A 16697-nucleotide genomic window follows, 5' to 3' on the forward strand; every position below is an offset into this window, starting at 1 on the left:
CCTTACTGCTCCAGATGTGTTCTTGAGTAGTCCTGGGGACACAGACCCTGTTGCGTCTCCGCTCCCTGGTGTGAAACCAGAGGTAGTGCCGGGTTCTTGGGGGAGGGAGATGGCTCTCCCCGGGGAGCACTCCCACCCATGCCAGGGGGCGGTTGTGCCAAGGCCCTGCAGAGCAGCCTGGGCCAGAGATGAGCCCGATCACCCCCTTCCTCAGCCAGCAGACTGAGCTACCTATTGTAACAGGTCCCTAAGTCACATTCTAAAGTCCAGTGCCTCAGACAAGCCCGTCTGCTGCCCAGGCTCCAGGGGAGCCCTCTCAGGACAGATCAGGAGCCCCCGTGGCTCACAGTTGGCCTGAAGTGGCTGGTCCTGGCCACCTGCCTTGCAGAGCGCCCCGTGGCCCCACTTCCTGCTGCTGGGGATCAGGAGGGGACCCCTCCCCCATATTCAGAATAACTTCCTGTAGAGTAGGTTCTCAAAATTGGAAAAGCTGGACAGAGGGTGTGAGTTAACAAATCCCCGTCGTCGTGCGGGGTGGGGGCCTCAGGCTCTTTACCCGCTTGTCCGCACACCACGCAGCCGCAGGCACGCGAGCCCCAGCCCAGCCTGCACAGCCCCTCCTAGCTTTCCTAACACCTCCCACCCGCAGTCGTCCACCTCTCCCCGCCCTCATCACCTTTCTCCAGCCTCTCGCCTGCTCTGTCCCAAACCATTCGGATATGGAGGACAGGTTTGGCGGCAGCAGACACAATAGCCGTGGGGCCGTGGCCTGCGTCCACGGCACTGGCTCCCGGGCAGCAGAGGGCCTGCCTGGGTCCAAGCAGCAGGGCTGTCGGCCTGATGGGGCTCCTCTGTCCCCTGGCTCGTGAATACGCCCCCCTCCCTGGAGGTTGGTTGTGCAGTAGGGCCTGGGCATCCTCGGTGACCTATGACCCCTGCGGCAGCCGAACTCAAAGGCCCCATCACAGGCCTTGTCCTTGGCCTGCCTTTTCTCATAAGTAACCCCTGGTGACCAGAGTTCTGCACAGCCACAGGGAACTGGTTGCTTTTGCTGTCGCCCCTACTTCTGTGCTCCGTTCTCTCCCTCCCACTCTCCCCCACCCCCATCTCCGTCCCTTCTGCTCTCTGTTGGTCGGTCTCCGTCTCTACTTGGCTTTGCCCCAGGGTCTTCTTGTGGCCAGAAAGCCTGGTTTTTCCTTTTCTTTAAGGAAGCCCTCAAGGTTGGGCTGGAGCCCCACTTCCCCCTTTGCCTTTTCCGCCTGAGCCTCTCGTCTTCCATCCCAGCACTCCGATCCCCTGTGCTGCTGGGGGTCCCCACACCTGGCTCAGACTGCACACCCAACGGCCCTTGATAACGAGGGGCAACCACACTGGCTGACGAGTGGCACCCAGCCATCTGTGTCCTAGAAGTCACATGGCCAGTTCCCTCCAAGCTCCCGCTGTTGAGCTGGGGACGGGTGGCAGGCAGGCCACGGAGACCAAACATGCGCCTTTCTCTGAGGGCAGAACCAAGTGCCTGTGAATCAGTGAGCCGGCTCACGGCACTGTTCACCCAGGCAGCCGACAGCCTGGTGACCTTGTGCCCTGTGCCATCTGCCTCAGCTCCCAGGTGGGCAGTAAGCCGCACAGGTGCACTGTGGCGCCAGGGCCACGGGGGCAGCCAGCCCTGGGAAAGATCGCCTGTTCCCACACCGTTCACACACCGAGTGTGTGCGCATGCGCATGGCCTGCTGTGTGACCTTGGCCCAGCCCGAGGTAGCTGGAAACAGTGGCTATCTCCTGGCCCCAGGTTCACTGCCTGGAGTGTGGCCAGGCTGCAGGGAGGGGCTGAGGTAGGAGGAGGGAAAGGGGGCCCTCTGCGGGCAGCTGCCAACTCAGAGTCCTGGCCGGCTCCAACCCCATAAATACCCGTGGGCCAGCGGGAGGGCTGCACACAGGCTGGCGCACACCATGGGTCACCTGGGGCTGGTCGTCTTAGGCCTCACCTGCTGCTGGGCAGCTGTGAGCGCGGCAAAGGTAAGCGAGGGCCCAGCAGAGGGGCCACTGGCCTCTCACTAAGTGGGACCTGGGAACGGGACGGCACCGCAGAGGGAGGACAGGCAGGGTCAGGGGCAGGAAGAGCCAACCTGAAAGAGGAACCCCAGTGGTCAAAATGACATTTCCTGGGCACTACATGTTCTGTGTATGTTCCCATTACAGGATACAGCATGCCAAATTAAATCTGGATTTCATACAAACCACGAAGTTTTTGGTGTGGGTATGTTCTGTGCAGTATTTGGGGTATATTTACACTAAAAATCAATTTACGTGACATTCAAAGGCAACTGGGAGTTCTCAGTCTTTATTTCCTGAGTCTGGGGACCCAACACCCCCCTGGCTCTTTCCAGAGAGGTCGATGTCCCTTTTCATAGAAGGGGCCTGAGCAGACTAGCCGTCATCCAAGCTCACACAGCCACCAATGGCTGAACAGAAACCTGGAACCCCAGAGTGGCTCCCAACCTAACCTCCAGGTCCCAAGAGGGTGGTCCCCACCTGCTCGCTGGAGAGTCAGGAGGCCGCCCAGGGCGGGTACACCATCGGCCGCAGTCTGCAGGACAGGGCAGGGAGAGGGCTTCAGGCTCAAAACCCCACAGACACATGGCCGTGTGGTGTCCACCCTCCTCCAGCTGTCCTGGGGCCTGCCCCTTGGCCCCGGAGGTTTAGGTGCTGGCCCCAAGAGGTCATGGTCTTCGGCGGGTGGGGGGGCCTTCTCTGAGGGCAGAAAGGGCCAGGATTGCTTCCCGCTGTTCCAGCAGCCAGTGTCCTTTGACCCTCACCCAGGGCCCTCAGGCCAGTCTCCGTTCTGAGAGGTGACTTCCCAGTCCCCAGGCACCGACCTGGCCTGCTGCCCCATCCCAGCAGCCGGGAAGCCTGTCAGAAAAGATGCCTGGAGGCCTGAAACCAGGCTGCGCCCGCCGCCCAGCAGGGAGAGGGGGTGCGGCTGGGGGAACAGACATGTGCCTTGCCCCCTTGAGGCACCTGGTGAGAGTTGCTCCGGCCTCCTCTCCCAATTCCAGCCTCCCCCCCCCTCCCCTATTAGCCCCGACCTTACAGGGTGCTGAGACTCCAGTGGGGCCGAGGGGTGGGGGGCTGCCCTGCTCTTGGCCCTCTTGAATCTAGCACAGGTGAGAGCCAGGAAGCAGACCCCGCCAAGGGACCAGACAGATGGGGAGGCAGCCCTAGCAGGGGATGAGAGACTGGCTCTCCCACAGGGTGACTTCAAGCAGGCAGGCCTTAGTTCCTTTCTGTGACAAAGGGTAGATGAGCACCAGCCCCCAGAACCCTCCTGAAGATGGGCGGCATTGGCCACGTGGAGCCAGCTCGGAGCCAGGGCTGGATGACAGCAGGGATTCTGATGGCCTGGGGGGAGGTGAGGGGCTTTCTCAGCACTGAGCACAAGGGCTGCGAGGAGTTGGCACCAGGCCACTGACTCGAGACCAGCTGGACACGGTGGGGGGCAGGGGACAAGGGAAGCACACGGGCCGTGAAGGAGACATTGCTGCTGCCCATCTTACAGATGGGGTAACAGCCTCGTGGTCACAGCTAGATGGCCATCTCCGAGATCCAGACCTCTACCCCACCTCCCCTGGCCTACTCGGAAGGCTCCCCGGAGTGGGAACACACTGGTTGACCCAACTTCCCCCAAGATTCAGGGAGCGGGACACCCTCAGGGTCCAGGACCAAGGCAGAAAGCTGTGCCTCTAGCAACGAAGAAAGTGGCAGGGCTCGGGCACGTTGGCCCCTGCTGGAAGCGGTCTCTGGGGAGCCTCTGGGCGCCCTGGGGCCTGTTCAGGTTGCCGCCCACCCCCATTCGGGACACCCCCCGGGCCTGCCTGAGCCTCGGCCTCTACCCCCAGCTGGGCGCAGTGTACACGGAAGGAGGTTTCGTGGAAGGTGTCAACAAGAAGCTTGGCCTCTTTGGCGACTATGTGGATATCTTCAAGGGCATCCCCTTCGCTGCACCCCCAAAGGCCCTGGAGAACCCCCAGCGGCACCCCGGCTGGCAAGGTGGGAGAGGGCAGGAGCCGGTGAGGCCGCACGCCTGGGAGGGCCGTGGGGCGGCTGCCATCCTCACGCCTGCCCCACGGGCTGCCCACAGGAACCCTGAAGGCCAAGGACTTCAAGAAGCGGTGCCTGCAGGCCACCATCACCCAGGACAACACCTACGGGGCAGAAGACTGCCTCTACCTCAACATCTGGGTCCCCCAGGGCAAGAAGGAAGGTGGGTTCGCCCTCCCCACACCCCACAGGTGGCCCCCAAGCCCTGCCCTCGTGTCTGGGGGGCTCCAGAGCCAAACTTCCCTGCGATCAACATGGTGCGGAGGGAGCTGGAGCCGGGGGGCGGCATCTGGGGTGACCGGGCCTGCTCTGCTCTGCCTTAGTCTCTCGGAACCTGCCCGTCATGATCTGGATCTACGGAGGTGGCTTCCTCATGGGGTCCGGCCACGGGGCCAACTTCCTCAGCAACTACCTATATGACGGGGAGGAGATCGCCACGCGGGGCAACGTCATTGTGGTCACCTTCAACTACCGCGTCGGGCCCCTGGGCTTCCTCAGCACTGGGGACGCCAACCTGCCAGGTCCGCCAGCTGTCCTGGGCACCGCGGCGGGGGATCAAGTGCGCCCTACCCCGTGAGCTCTGAGCCAGGCGGGGGTGCACCTCAGCTCCCATCGTGCTCGAGCACCTCCCGCCAGTCCCCCTAGAAAGGCCCAGAATCCCATTTGCGGAGGCAGGGAGTTGGAGAGGCGCTGTGGGAGGCAGAAGCCTCTTGGCTGCTGGAGCGAAAGAACAGAGGCTGCCAGACAGACGGACAGACAGAGTGGGACCCAGAGGCCTGGGGAGTAGGTGCAGGGAGCCCAGGGAAAGAGACAGAAGATAAGACTTTGCCGGGGCAACACAGGAGCTGCAGGACAGCCAGACAGACAAGGGTGGCTGTGGGAGGGAGGGAGAGAGAAGAGCAGACCAGTCCTCTTGCTCCCCCCACCCCGTCCCCAGCCTGAGCCCCACACCTGCCCCAGCAGCCCACCCAGCCAGCCTCCAGGAGACCCACCATTCAACATCTGGGGGTTCAGCCAGGGTCTGTGCGCAGTTGAGGACATTCTCAGCCCGCACACGTGCACCCCATGTGGGCCAGGCCCTGGCACCCCCAGACCAGGCCACAGGTCCCTGACGGAGGCCCCTCTCCCACGCTGCCCCCAGGTAACTTTGGCCTTCGGGATCAGCACATGGCCATCGCTTGGGTGAAGAGGAACATCGCAGCCTTCGGGGGGGACCCCAACAACATTACTCTCTTTGGGGAATCAGCTGGAGGTGCCAGCGTTTCTCTACAGGTCTGGGGGCCCCGGAGGTGGGACCTGCCCCTGAGGGTGTGGGAGGGAGCCACTGGGGGCAGGGAGAAGAGGGCCTGGAACTGATGCGTGAGGTGTCCTTGGCTAAGCCCGGGATGGGCAGGTGGCGTGAGGCCTTGGTGACGGGACCTGTGTGTGCTGCAGACCCTCTCTCCCTACAACAAGGGCCTTATCCGCCGAGCCATCAGCCAGAGTGGTGTGGCCCTGTGCCCGTGGGCCATCCAGAGGAAGCCCCTCTTCTGGGCCAAAAGGGTAAGGCAGAGCTGTGGTGGGCAGGGGAGGGGCCTCCCTCCTTTCCACTCTGTCCTGGACTGCAGCACCCTCTGCCCAGAGCACTGGCCTCACCCACCTGCCTACCCCCGACTCCAGATCGCTGAGAAGGTGGGCTGCCCCTTGGACGATACCGCCAGGATGGCCAGGTGTCTGAAGGTTACCGACCCCCGCGCCCTGACACTGGCCTACAAGATGCCCCTGGGCGGCACAGAGTGTGAGTGGAGGCTGCTGGGTGGGGCCCCGGGGGCTCGGGGTCGGGCGACAGCCATGCTCCTGGAGAAGAGAGGGGCTGCCGGCTGTGAGGCTGGCCCGGCCCTGGATGGCTGGCCTCCCGCGGCAGCGTGCTTCCCCCAGCACCCTCGCAGGCTCAGTCGCCTGGCTGTAAGGAGCGGAGACATTCTTTCTCTGTACCCCAGTGGGTCATGACCCCTTTGAGAAGCAGATGACCACGTGGGCTCCACCCCCGACAAGGCACACATCCGTGGTCATTTGGGCACAATTTTAGGGAGACTCATGGACCCAAAATCAAGAGCCTTTGTCCTAGACGGTCATTTGTTCTCCCTGCTACTCATGCAGTCAGCACGCACCCACCAAACACCCACAGAAGCCTCTGGTCCTCCCAGCTCTGCTCCTCTGGGCCCGAACACTGGGGAGCCCGACAGCCCAGTGGGCTGGGATTAGCCCTTGCTCACCCTTCCGATGCTAAATAAGAGACCCCATCATTTGCGTCTTGACCTGATGCCAATTAAACCATAGTGTTCTGAGCAAAGTGGACGCAAAGCAACCATGTGGCCCCAACTGCCAACCAGTCGTTCCCTCTGGCGTGCACTGGGAGGAAAAGCAGCCGGCCTGGGCCTCCCGAAGGCCGCTGCCTCCTCGTGCCCTGAGCCAGCTCTGCAGTCCTTTTGGGGCCAGCTCAGGGGGTCTGCAGGACAATGAGGACCTCGCAGTTTCTGGCGAACACGCTGGAACCCAGCCCCGAGAGGGGGTGAGCCTCTTTCATCATCGGTCCTCTCAATTCCTTCCCCATCTTCCTCCCAGGGGCTGGAGGGAGGACAGCCTTGGGCTCCAGACCGGTGGTGTTCGGCCTGGGCGGTTCTGCTCCAGCACGCATGACCGCGTTGGGAGACAGTTTTGATTGTCACGACTGCAGAAGGGGTGCCACAGGCATCCCGTGGGTTGAGGGATGCGGCTGGACATCCTGCAGGGCGCTGGACCTCGGATTATCCCGCCCTTAATGTTGGCGGTGCTGAGGCCGGAGAAGCCGGGTCTGGGTCAGAGGAGGCAAGAGGTCGGGCTGAGGTCGAGTCTGGGTACAGGACGTGTCAGAGCCCGCCTCTCTCCCACCCAGATCCCATGCTGCACTATCTGGGCTTCCTCCCTGTCATCGACGGAGACTTCATCCCCGATGACCCCGTCAACCTGTATGCCAACACGGCCGACATTGACTACATAGCGGGCACCAACAACATGGACGGCCACATCTTTGCCAGTGTCGACATGCCCGCCATCAACAAGAACAACCAGGAGGTCACGGAGTAAGCAGTGGGCGCGGGGCCTGGGGGGCAGTGCCCAGGGGTGGCTGACAGAGGTCAGACCCGGGTTTGGGGGGCAGTCTGTGGCCCTCTGCTGGGTGGGGGTGCAGATACCCTCCCACTGGCACTGGGTAGAGGGTCCAGTGCTGGTGTGGTCCCTGCAGAGAGGACTTCTATAAGCTGGTCAGCAGGTTCACCATCACCAAGGGTCTTAGGGGTGCCAATGCCACCTTTGACATCTACACTGAGCCCTGGGCCCTCGACGCATCCCAAGAGACCAAGAAGAAGACCGTGGTGGACTTGGAGACTGACATCCTCTTCCTGGTGCCCACCGAGATTGCCGTGGCCCAGCACAGAGCCAATGCCAAGTGAGGACCTGGGCAGGGAGGCCCCCTGGGGAGGCCCACCCACCTGGGATGGAGTACCTGAGCCCTCAGGCCTCTTGGGAGGCTGGCTCATGGGTGTCTTCTAGGCCTGGGAAGGCCAGGCTTGGGTCCCCACCTGGGCCTGTGCCACCTGCTTTGTCCAGGCCTGATGAGACCTAAGAGGGCCCCTCCCTACCTCCCAGCCTCAGGGGGCTTTGCAAAACCCCCCTGCGATCCTCTGGCCAGCCCGGCACCCTGTGCCCTCTCTCACTCCACAGTCCTTCCCACTGAAAAGTTCTTGAGCTGGTCGACCTTCCCATCGTGCTGCATGGAAGGAAAGAACCCTGGGTGATGATGGTCTCTGTTGTGGGTTTCAGCTTGACCTACTTTCAAAATAACTTCCAAAGTAACTTAGGCCTGGGACCACATTAAAAATCTCTATATGATAATAGCCAATGAACTTAAACAAAAGTTAAGAATGTTTAAAAGTAAGAAGACAGTATACCCGGCATCTAGAGAAAGCTTCGCAGCAGCTAAGCAGTAAATGTAGCTCTGAGCTTCCTGTCAGTCAAGGCAAAAAGGGAAACATCTGAGGGTATATAGCTTGTTCAATTAAATTAAGATATAAATTCACTTGCAGGACAAAAAAGATCTTTCTTGATACTGAATTACAGGAGAAAGCTGCCTTAGTGGGTTTTGTGGAGGTGGATTATCAACACAACTGAAATCGTAGATGCCCCGAATCTGTGGCTTTGGCCCACGGCTTTCCCTTTCCCAGGGGTCAGCATCCCAGCTTCTTCATGAGGCTTGTGGGAATTCCCCAGACCCTTCCCTGCTCCCCCCATGGCTCCCTCCGGAGCCCACCCCTGTGCTGGGTGGCCTCAGGTGAGCACCTTGCCAGCGTGGGTGCTCTCCCCTTCCCTCCTCAGGAGTGCCAAAACCTACACCTACGTGTTCTCCCACCCCTCTCGGATGCCCACCTACCCCAAATGGGTGGGGGCTGACCACGCAGATGACCTCCAGTATGTCTTTGGGAAGCCCTTCGCCACCGCCCTAGGCTACCGGACTCAAGACAGGACGGTCTCCAAGACCATGATCGCCTACTGGACCAACTTTGCCAGAACTGGGTAAGGCAGCAGGGAGGCTGAGCTCAGAGCCTCTGCACCTGGCCCTGCAGGCCTGGGTTCTAGTCTCTGTTCCCTCACTTACACGTAAGCTCCTCCAGCCTCGGTACCTCTGTCTGTCTGTGAGGCCGGGGTACTGCCCAGGGCCCTGGGATCAGCACCGCCTGGGGCTCCACGTGCCCAGCCAGGGCCAAGGCGCCATACTGCGAGGGGCCCCGACGGTAAGGGTGGTGCAGAGCGGGGAGGGCTGTCCAGGCAAGCCAGGGCCCAGGTGGGCTAGGGACACAGGTCTCCAGCCTCCTGTGAGTCCCCAGCCCCACCCAGCCTTTTTCCTGCCTGCAGGGACCCCAATATAGGACATTCGGCTGTGCCCACGCACTGGGATCCCTACAGCATAGAAAATGGCAACTACCTGGAGATCACAAAGAAGATGGACGGCAATTCCATGAAGCAGCACCTGAGGACCAGCTACCTCCGCTACTGGACCTTGACCTACGAGGCCCTGCCCACAGTGAGCGGAAATGGGGCCACCCCTGCGCCCCCCTCGGGGGACTCTGAGGCCGCCCCCGCTCCCCCCTCCGGGGATTCGGAGGCTGCCCCCGCCCCCCCCTCGGGGGACTCTGAGGGAGCTCAGATGCCTGTAGTCATCGGCTTCTAATGTCCTCGACCCTAAGAAGCCATAGGGTGAGACCCCGGGGGGGCCCACCTCCCCTCCAGAGCTCCTCCCGAATAAAAGCTTCATCTGTCTGTCTGGCATCTTCCTTTGCTCCCAGGGCCCTAGCTGGAAGAAGCAGGGCTCTCAGGCTCAGGCCCAGCCACTGGGCCGACCGCCTTCCCCTGGGGTCCGTCAGTCTTCAAGCTCCAGGAAGTCTGGAGAACGACTCTCCCTCTAGCGAGGAGGAGACAGGTTCGAAGACGTGAAGTGTCAGAGCAGGACCAGGCTGCAGGTGTGGGTCCCCCCACCCTGGACTGCTGCTTCCCAGGGGGCATGGTGGGCAGTGGCCACAGGTGAGAGAGGACCTGGGCTCTGGGGGCTGTTGCCTCCCCTGGACCGGTGGAACCTGGCAGCACCAGCTCCTCTGGGGCTCGGCAGGGACCTCCGTGTTCTAACTGGGGTCTGGGCACCTGGCCTGGGAGGAGGAACGGACTCTGCTTCTAGCTGGATGCGAGTTGAAGAGAGAACAGAGCTTCACACTGGAAGGTCAGAAGCAAAAGTTGCAAGGGGGTTGGGCATTGGGTGGCTCTGGCAGAGTTGGGGGCGGGAGGCGGAGGTCAGGGTCAGGGTCATTCCCACATCTGGGAGTCTGGGCATCCTTCATTGGGCGGCGAACTTAAGCAGCCTGAGGTCACCATGGCCACAGTGAGGGGTCGGGGACGCCAAGAGGGGGTTATACACCTCAGATCATGAAACTCCAAAGCTAGTGCTCGAAACGATGTTGGAGGGTGTCTTCCCCACCCCTCACCCATTCTTTTGACTCTGTGAGGCTGTGCTGAAGGCTCAAAGGAGAGAAGATTCTGGAGTCCTGAGTGGCTCTGCCTGGTGGTGGGGGGTGGGACTGGAGACAGCAGCCGCCTCGAGGCAGCCAACACGCTTTCCCTCTCTAGCCACAGATGGAAGACTGAGGTCTGGGGAACTGAGTCCTGTGGCCGCCATGCAGCAGAGCTGCAGGGGGGCAAACCCGTCCCCCCAAGAAGGAGGGTACAGTCAGGCTGGTGTGGGACCGCCGTGGCTACACTGGGCTTCCTGGCTTAGTTGAGGGCTCTCGGGGGTGAAGAGGGGATTCCTTGTCACAGACTGAGGGGATGGGCCCTTGTGGCAGTGTGGGCCTTTTCTGGTGACCGTCCCTGCTCTTGGCCAACAGAAGCACAAGGATCCAACAGTGGGTCCCTCCTCTGCCACAGTAGTTTGCACATGACTTCTCTAAGTGTTTCTGCCTGTTCTCAGGAGCCTCCTGGCACTGCAGGAGAAACCTCACACCCCATGGCCTCCGACGCACCCCAGACTGGCCCTGGGACGGGCACTTCCAGCCCTTACTGGGGGAAAGCGCAGCTGTGCCTGCCTGTCATTCAGAAAATCGCATCCCGGGAGGGCTGGGCCTCGTCAGAATGGCTGGGGGCACTGGGATCCGGGCTGTGCCCAGCCCCCGGGCTGCACGGAAAAGGCCTCTCCGGCTAAGGCAGCCTTGCTGGATGTCTGGGGGCCTGGGGGATACCTGCCGCTGTCGGGTCATCCCACAATTCCTCGGGCTTTTACCTTTACAGCCCATAGCCAGAGCATGAGGTTGAAAATACAGCTGATCCCTGAACAGCATGGGGGTTAGGCCAGCCGACACCCCCCCACCGTCAGAAATCCACATATAATGTTTGACTCCCCAAAAATGTAACATCTAACACCTTACTGTTGACTAGAAGCCTCATAGGTAGCACAAACGATTAACGCATACTTTGTGTTTGTATTATACGTTATCTTCTTACAATAAGTAAGCAAGAGAAAAGAGAATGTTAAGAAACTCATACGGCAGGGACACCTGGGTGGCTCAGTGGGTTAAAGCCTCTGCCTTCAGCTCAGGTCATGATCCCAGGGTGCTGGGATCAAGCCCCACAGCATCGGGCTCTCTGCTCAGCAGGGAGCCTGCTTCCCCTACTTTCTGCCTGCCTCTCTGCCTACTTGTGATCTCTGTCAAATAAATAAATAAAATCTTTAAAAAAAAAAAAAAGAAAGAAACTCATAAGGCAGAGAAAATACATTTACAGTCCTGGACCATAAGGAGGAAAAGCTGAGTGAAAGCCCCCCCCCCACCCCCGCAGCACTGTTGAGGGGCAGGCTGGCAGCTGTCCAGGGTCCTGGAGCCTCCCCCCGCCCCGACCCCCACTCACCTCCAGGGGGCCAGGAGTTAACCTTTATGTTAACCTTTAATGGTGATACCCAAGGAGGACAACTGGGGAAGCTGAGGACAGCCCCTGTTTACCACCCTAGTGACACATCTCACTGTGTCCTTGGGTCGGCAGTCTTGGCGGGATTCCTCCCCCTCTCTCCACTGCCTCATTTTTCAACCCTCCCTGCAGGAAAGTTTCGAACCACCCCCTTCCTCCATGACATAACCAAATCACAGACCTGGGCAAAGAACACGGCCATCCCAGGAGGCTGGAAGCTCTAAGGGCTCTGGCCTAGCTCCCTTTTAGGACAAGTCGGTACCAACAAGACCGAGGCCACAAGCTGGTGATTGCACGATCTGGTGGACTTCAGAACCACATGGTCTGGGAACTCGTCTTGGCCAGTGAGGGGGACTGGGTGGTCTTTCATGGGCAGGACTCTGCACCCTTACCCTCACAAACCAGCACCAAACTGGAATTCGTCAGACCCCAGCCAGGATGAGTGGCCCCCGTGTGCCTGGCCGAGAGAGGTGGGCAGGGTAGAGGCTTCTGAAGTGTTTCTGGGCAAAATCAATTATATGAAGAGTTGCAGGAAGGTGGAAATCCTGGGTCACAGGTAGAAGTGCTTAAGGAATAAGGCTCAGCTGAAGCCTTAAGTCTGGTTTGTAATCTTTCCCCTGGATTCAAAGCAAGCTCAGAAGACGGTCTATGGACGGAGGTTTCTATAGTTCAGGTAAAGGGCTGACCACAGGCCCCTAGAGAGAACTTAGGACGCCAAGTCCTGCTCGACCATAGTCCACTGGCTAATAACCTCCCCCTGGCCTTTTCCCTCCCACGTTGCACATTTTGATCTGTTTACAATCCTAATCCCCACCCCCGCTACTTAATGCTGATGGAATTCAAATCTAACCCTGAAACCTCTAAGTTCCTAACTTAGTTCCTAACTGGTCATAAGTTCCTCGTCCTAAACCCCAATAAAACAAGCAGAAAATGCTCCCTCTTCTTTGGAAGCTAAGAAAGCTAAGAAAGGCAGCTGCAGCACTGGGTCAGGAAATGGTCCTTGCAAACGTTATTGTTTAAAAACCAGCATAAAGGGGCGTCTGGGTGGCTCAGTGGGTTAAAGCTTCTGCCTTCAGCTCAGGTCATGATCCCAGGGTCTTGGGATCGAGCCCCACTTCGGGCTCTCTGCTCAGTAGGGAGCCTGCTTCCTCCTCTCTCTCTGCCTGCCTCTCTGCCTACTTGCGATCTCTGTCAAATAAATAAATAAAATCTTAAAAAAAACCAGCATAAAATATATACAACATAAAACATGCCAATTTAACTACTTCTAAGACACGATTCAGTGACATTAGTGCCGTTCGTACTGTTGTGCAAACATCACACACCGAGTTCCAGAACCTTTTCGTCAACCCTGACAGAAACTTTGTATCCATTGATCAATAACACCCCGTTGTCCCTTCTCCCCCTCCCCCACCTGGTAGTCTCTTCTATTTTCTGTGCCCCTCAGTTTGCCTGCTCTAGATATTTCTAGATATACCTGAAGTGGGACCGCCGTGTTCCCAAGGTCCGTCTGTGTTGCGGCGCGTCACAGCGCCAGCCCTCCTGACGGCTGGAGCCACTCCCAGCGCGTGTCGCTGTCAGACGGTTGTCGCGGCACTTCCTCACAATCCTTTTGTTCCTGTGCAGCTGGTAGGGATGTTCCCGCTTTCACGGCAGATTCCCGCACCACACTTCTTGGTCCGTCTCACAAAAAGGTTTGTCGGCCTTGGTGGTTCTTTTTCTAGTTCCTTCAAGTGCTATCGTTCGGTTACTGACTTGAAATCTTCCTTCTTCTGTAATATAGGCATCGGCTGCTAGAAATTCTGCTGTTAGCCCTGCTTCCGCTGTGTCCGTAACTTACAGTACGTTGCGTTTTTGTTTCCACTTGTGTCAAGTTATTCTCTGACATCCTTCGTGATTCCTTCTTTGACCCCCGGGTTATTGTGCTGCTTCATTTCCACATTCTTTTGAGTAGCCCGCGTTCCTTCCACCTTTCCCTTCTGTGCTGCGCGGGGGGGAGAGGGAGAAGAAGGCTTCCCGCTGAGCAGGGAGCCCGATGAGGGGCTCGATCCCAGGACCCCGGGATCACGACCAGAGCCAAAGGCAGACGCTTAACAACTGAGCCACCCAGGCGCCCTTGCCTTCTGCTTCTATCCCACCTGATTGGAAAAGATACTCACATATTTCATTCTTTACAATTTATTAGGACTTGTTTCGTGGCCTCACAGATGGCATGTCCTGGGGAATGTCCCATGTGCCCTTGAGAAGCTCGTGTGCCTGGCTGCCGTTGTGAAGGCCTCCGCTTCTGTGTGCCGGGTCTGACAGAGTGTGGTTTAAGTCCTCTGTCCCGAGCCATCGTCCACCCAGATTCTCCCAGCCATTGTTGAAGTCACGTAGTCAGGTCTCCGACTCCCTTTAAAAAGATGTCAGGTTTTGTTTTAGGGATGGAGGGTTACAACTGTTATTTTTTTCTTGATGAATGGAAATTTTTATCGGGGCATACTGACCTTCTTTGTCTCTTGTTAGCTTTTTGACTTAAAATCAATGTTGTCAGATAATAGAGCTGTTTACTGTTCTGGTGGAATCTTTTCCTACCCTTTTATTTTCAACCTTTTTGCAGATTTCTCTCAAAGGGAGTCTCTTTGGGGGCACCTGGGTGGCTCAGTTGGTTAAGCATCTGCCTTTGGCTCAGGTCATGATCCAGGGGTCCAGGGATGGAGCCCCACGTCAGGCTTCCTACTCATCGGAAGCCTGCTTCTCCCTCTCCTCCCTGCTTGAGCTCTTTCTCTTAAACAAACAAACAAACAAAGTAAGTAAATAAATAGTATCTTAAGAAAAAACTCCCCAAAACCAAAGCGAGTCTGTTTGAATACAGCATATTGGTGGAACATGTTTTTTTAATCCATTTTGCCAAACTCGGCCTTTTATGTGGAACCTTTAACCCATTTATATTTAATTACTGATGACTTCCTTCTTCCATTAGCTACTTGTTTTCTGCATGTCCTATATACTTTTTGTTCAATTTTTCCATTCCTGCTTTTTATGGATTTAGCTGATTATTTTATAGTGTACACTTTTGATTCCCTTCCACCCTTTCGTATGTATTTCTAAAAAAAGATTTTATTGGTTACTTTTGGGATTGCAATTAACATCTTAAACTTAGAGCAACCTAGTTTGGTAATACCAAGTTCATTCAGTAGTATACACTCAGCTCTTGTAAATTCCCATCCCCACTTCCTTTATGTATCCTGTTCCCATTAACACAGATTTACAGTTTCATAAATTTGCTTTTTACATTATATAGAAAAAAGGAGTTATACACCTAAATTGAAATGATACAGGCTTTTTAAGTGATCTATTACTTACCTCTCCTTGAGCTCTTTACTTTCCCTATGGCTTTCAGTTACTGTCTACTGTTCTCTCATTCAGCCTGAAGGGTTTGCTTGTAGGATTTCTTGTAGGCAGGTCTACTGATAACAAAATCCCTTAACTTCCTTTATCTGACAATGTCCTCATTTCCCTTCACCCTGAAGAGATAGTGGGTCCCTTTGAGTTTTTCTTCCTTGAAGTCCATTGAGTGTCTCCATGTGTAGAGGTAGTCTTCCATCAATCTGAGAAGTTTTCAGCCATCTTTACTTCAAATAATCTCTCTGCTCCTTTCTCTCTTCTTCTGGGTCTCTCGGTATCCGGATGCTGTTAATTTGTTGATGTCGCCCAACTCCTGGAGGGGACTGTTCATTTTTCCTCATTCTTTTGCCTTTGTGCTCTTCAGGGAGAATGATGTCGCCAGCCTTATCTTCAAGTTCACTGATTCTTTCTTCTGCCTGTGCAAATCTGCCATTGAACCACTCTGGTGAGTTCTTTTCATTTTTTCTGGTGAGTTTTTTCATTTCAATTATTGTACAGTCCAGATTTTTTTTTTTAAGATTTTATTTATTCATTAGAGAGCCAGGGAGAGCACACAAGCAGGGGGAGAGGCAGAGGGAGAGAGAGAAGCAGACTCTCCACTGCGCTGGGAGCCCAATATGGGGCTTGATCCCAGAACCTGGAGATAATGACCTAAGCTGAAGGCAGATGCTCAACCATCTGAGTGCCCCCAGGTGCCTCATAGCTCCAGAATTTCTATGTGGTTCCTTTTCATAACTTCTCAATATAAGTTTTCTATTTGTTCTTACATCATAGATTTCCTTTGTTTTTGTCTTTTGTTTTTGTTTTTTTTAAGCTGTCTGTGGTTTCTTTTAGCTCACCGAGCATATTTAAGGCAGTCAACTTCATGTCTTTGACTAGTAACTTCGATGCATGGACTTCATCAGGGAAGTCTGCCAAATTCTTTTTTCCTACATAGCAGCACGATCTTCCTATTTCTCTGTACGCTTTGTAATTTGCTGGGAACTGGATACTGAGGATGACAATGTGGTAATTCTGGAAACCAGATTCTCCCCCTCCTCCAGGCTCACTTCTGTTGTCCGAGAGCTGCATCTTCTGTTTCTATAGTGACTTTTCCAAACTATGTCGTGACATGTATTCCTTATTCGGGGACTGAAACTTCTGTCCTGTTGCCCTGGTGGTCAGTGCATGGACTGGCAGCGATCTCCTTCATCACTGACGTCCCATGGCTGTTTGTCATCAAGCACTCCCCTGGCTGTTGTGTGTTGGGCGTGGGGTGTTCCAAAGTCCCCAGATGGTTCATTCTGATCCTTTTCTCCCCGCAGCCAAATGGTCTCCATGGAGAGACTGACCCCTGCGCTGCTTCTTCTATAATTTTCTCTTGCAAATGTTTTTTTTTTTAAATTATTTTTTAAATATTTTATTTGAGAGACAGTGAGAGAGCTCTGGTGAGTTGGTGGTGGGGAGGGGCAGAGGCAGAGGGAGAAGCAGGCTCCCCACTGAGCAGGGAGCCCTAGGCGGGGCTTGATCCCAGGACTCTGGGATTCTGACCTGAGCTGAAGGCAGACGCTTAACTGCGTGCCCCACAAATGCTATTTTTTTTTTTTTAAAGATTTTATTTATTTATTTGACAGAGAGATCACAAGCAGGCAGAGAGGCAGGCAGAGAGAGAGGAGGAAGCAGGCTCCCTGCTGAGCAGAGAGCCCGATGCG

General features: G+C 56.5%; 1 protein-coding gene across 1 annotated transcript; it reads left to right on the forward strand.

Moving 5' to 3' along the window:
• Positions 1-25: 25 nt before the first annotated feature.
• Positions 26-9452, forward strand: CEL (carboxyl ester lipase). The gene is made up of 11 exons (XM_047700011.1): positions 26-2016; positions 3897-4047; positions 4139-4261; positions 4422-4619; positions 5240-5370; positions 5533-5640; positions 5758-5875; positions 7013-7199; positions 7361-7564; positions 8491-8688; positions 9028-9452. The coding sequence occupies exons 1-11, from the start codon at positions 1951-1953 to the stop codon at positions 9341-9343; spliced, it is 1800 nt and encodes a 599-aa protein (XP_047555967.1). The 5' UTR covers positions 26-1950; the 3' UTR covers positions 9344-9452.
• The last annotated feature ends 7245 nt before the right edge of the window (positions 9453-16697 follow it).

The sequence above is a fragment of the Lutra lutra genome, chromosome 13, assembly GCF_902655055.1.
Source record: "Lutra lutra chromosome 13, mLutLut1.2, whole genome shotgun sequence".
NCBI lineage: Eukaryota > Metazoa > Chordata > Mammalia > Carnivora > Mustelidae > Lutra > Lutra lutra.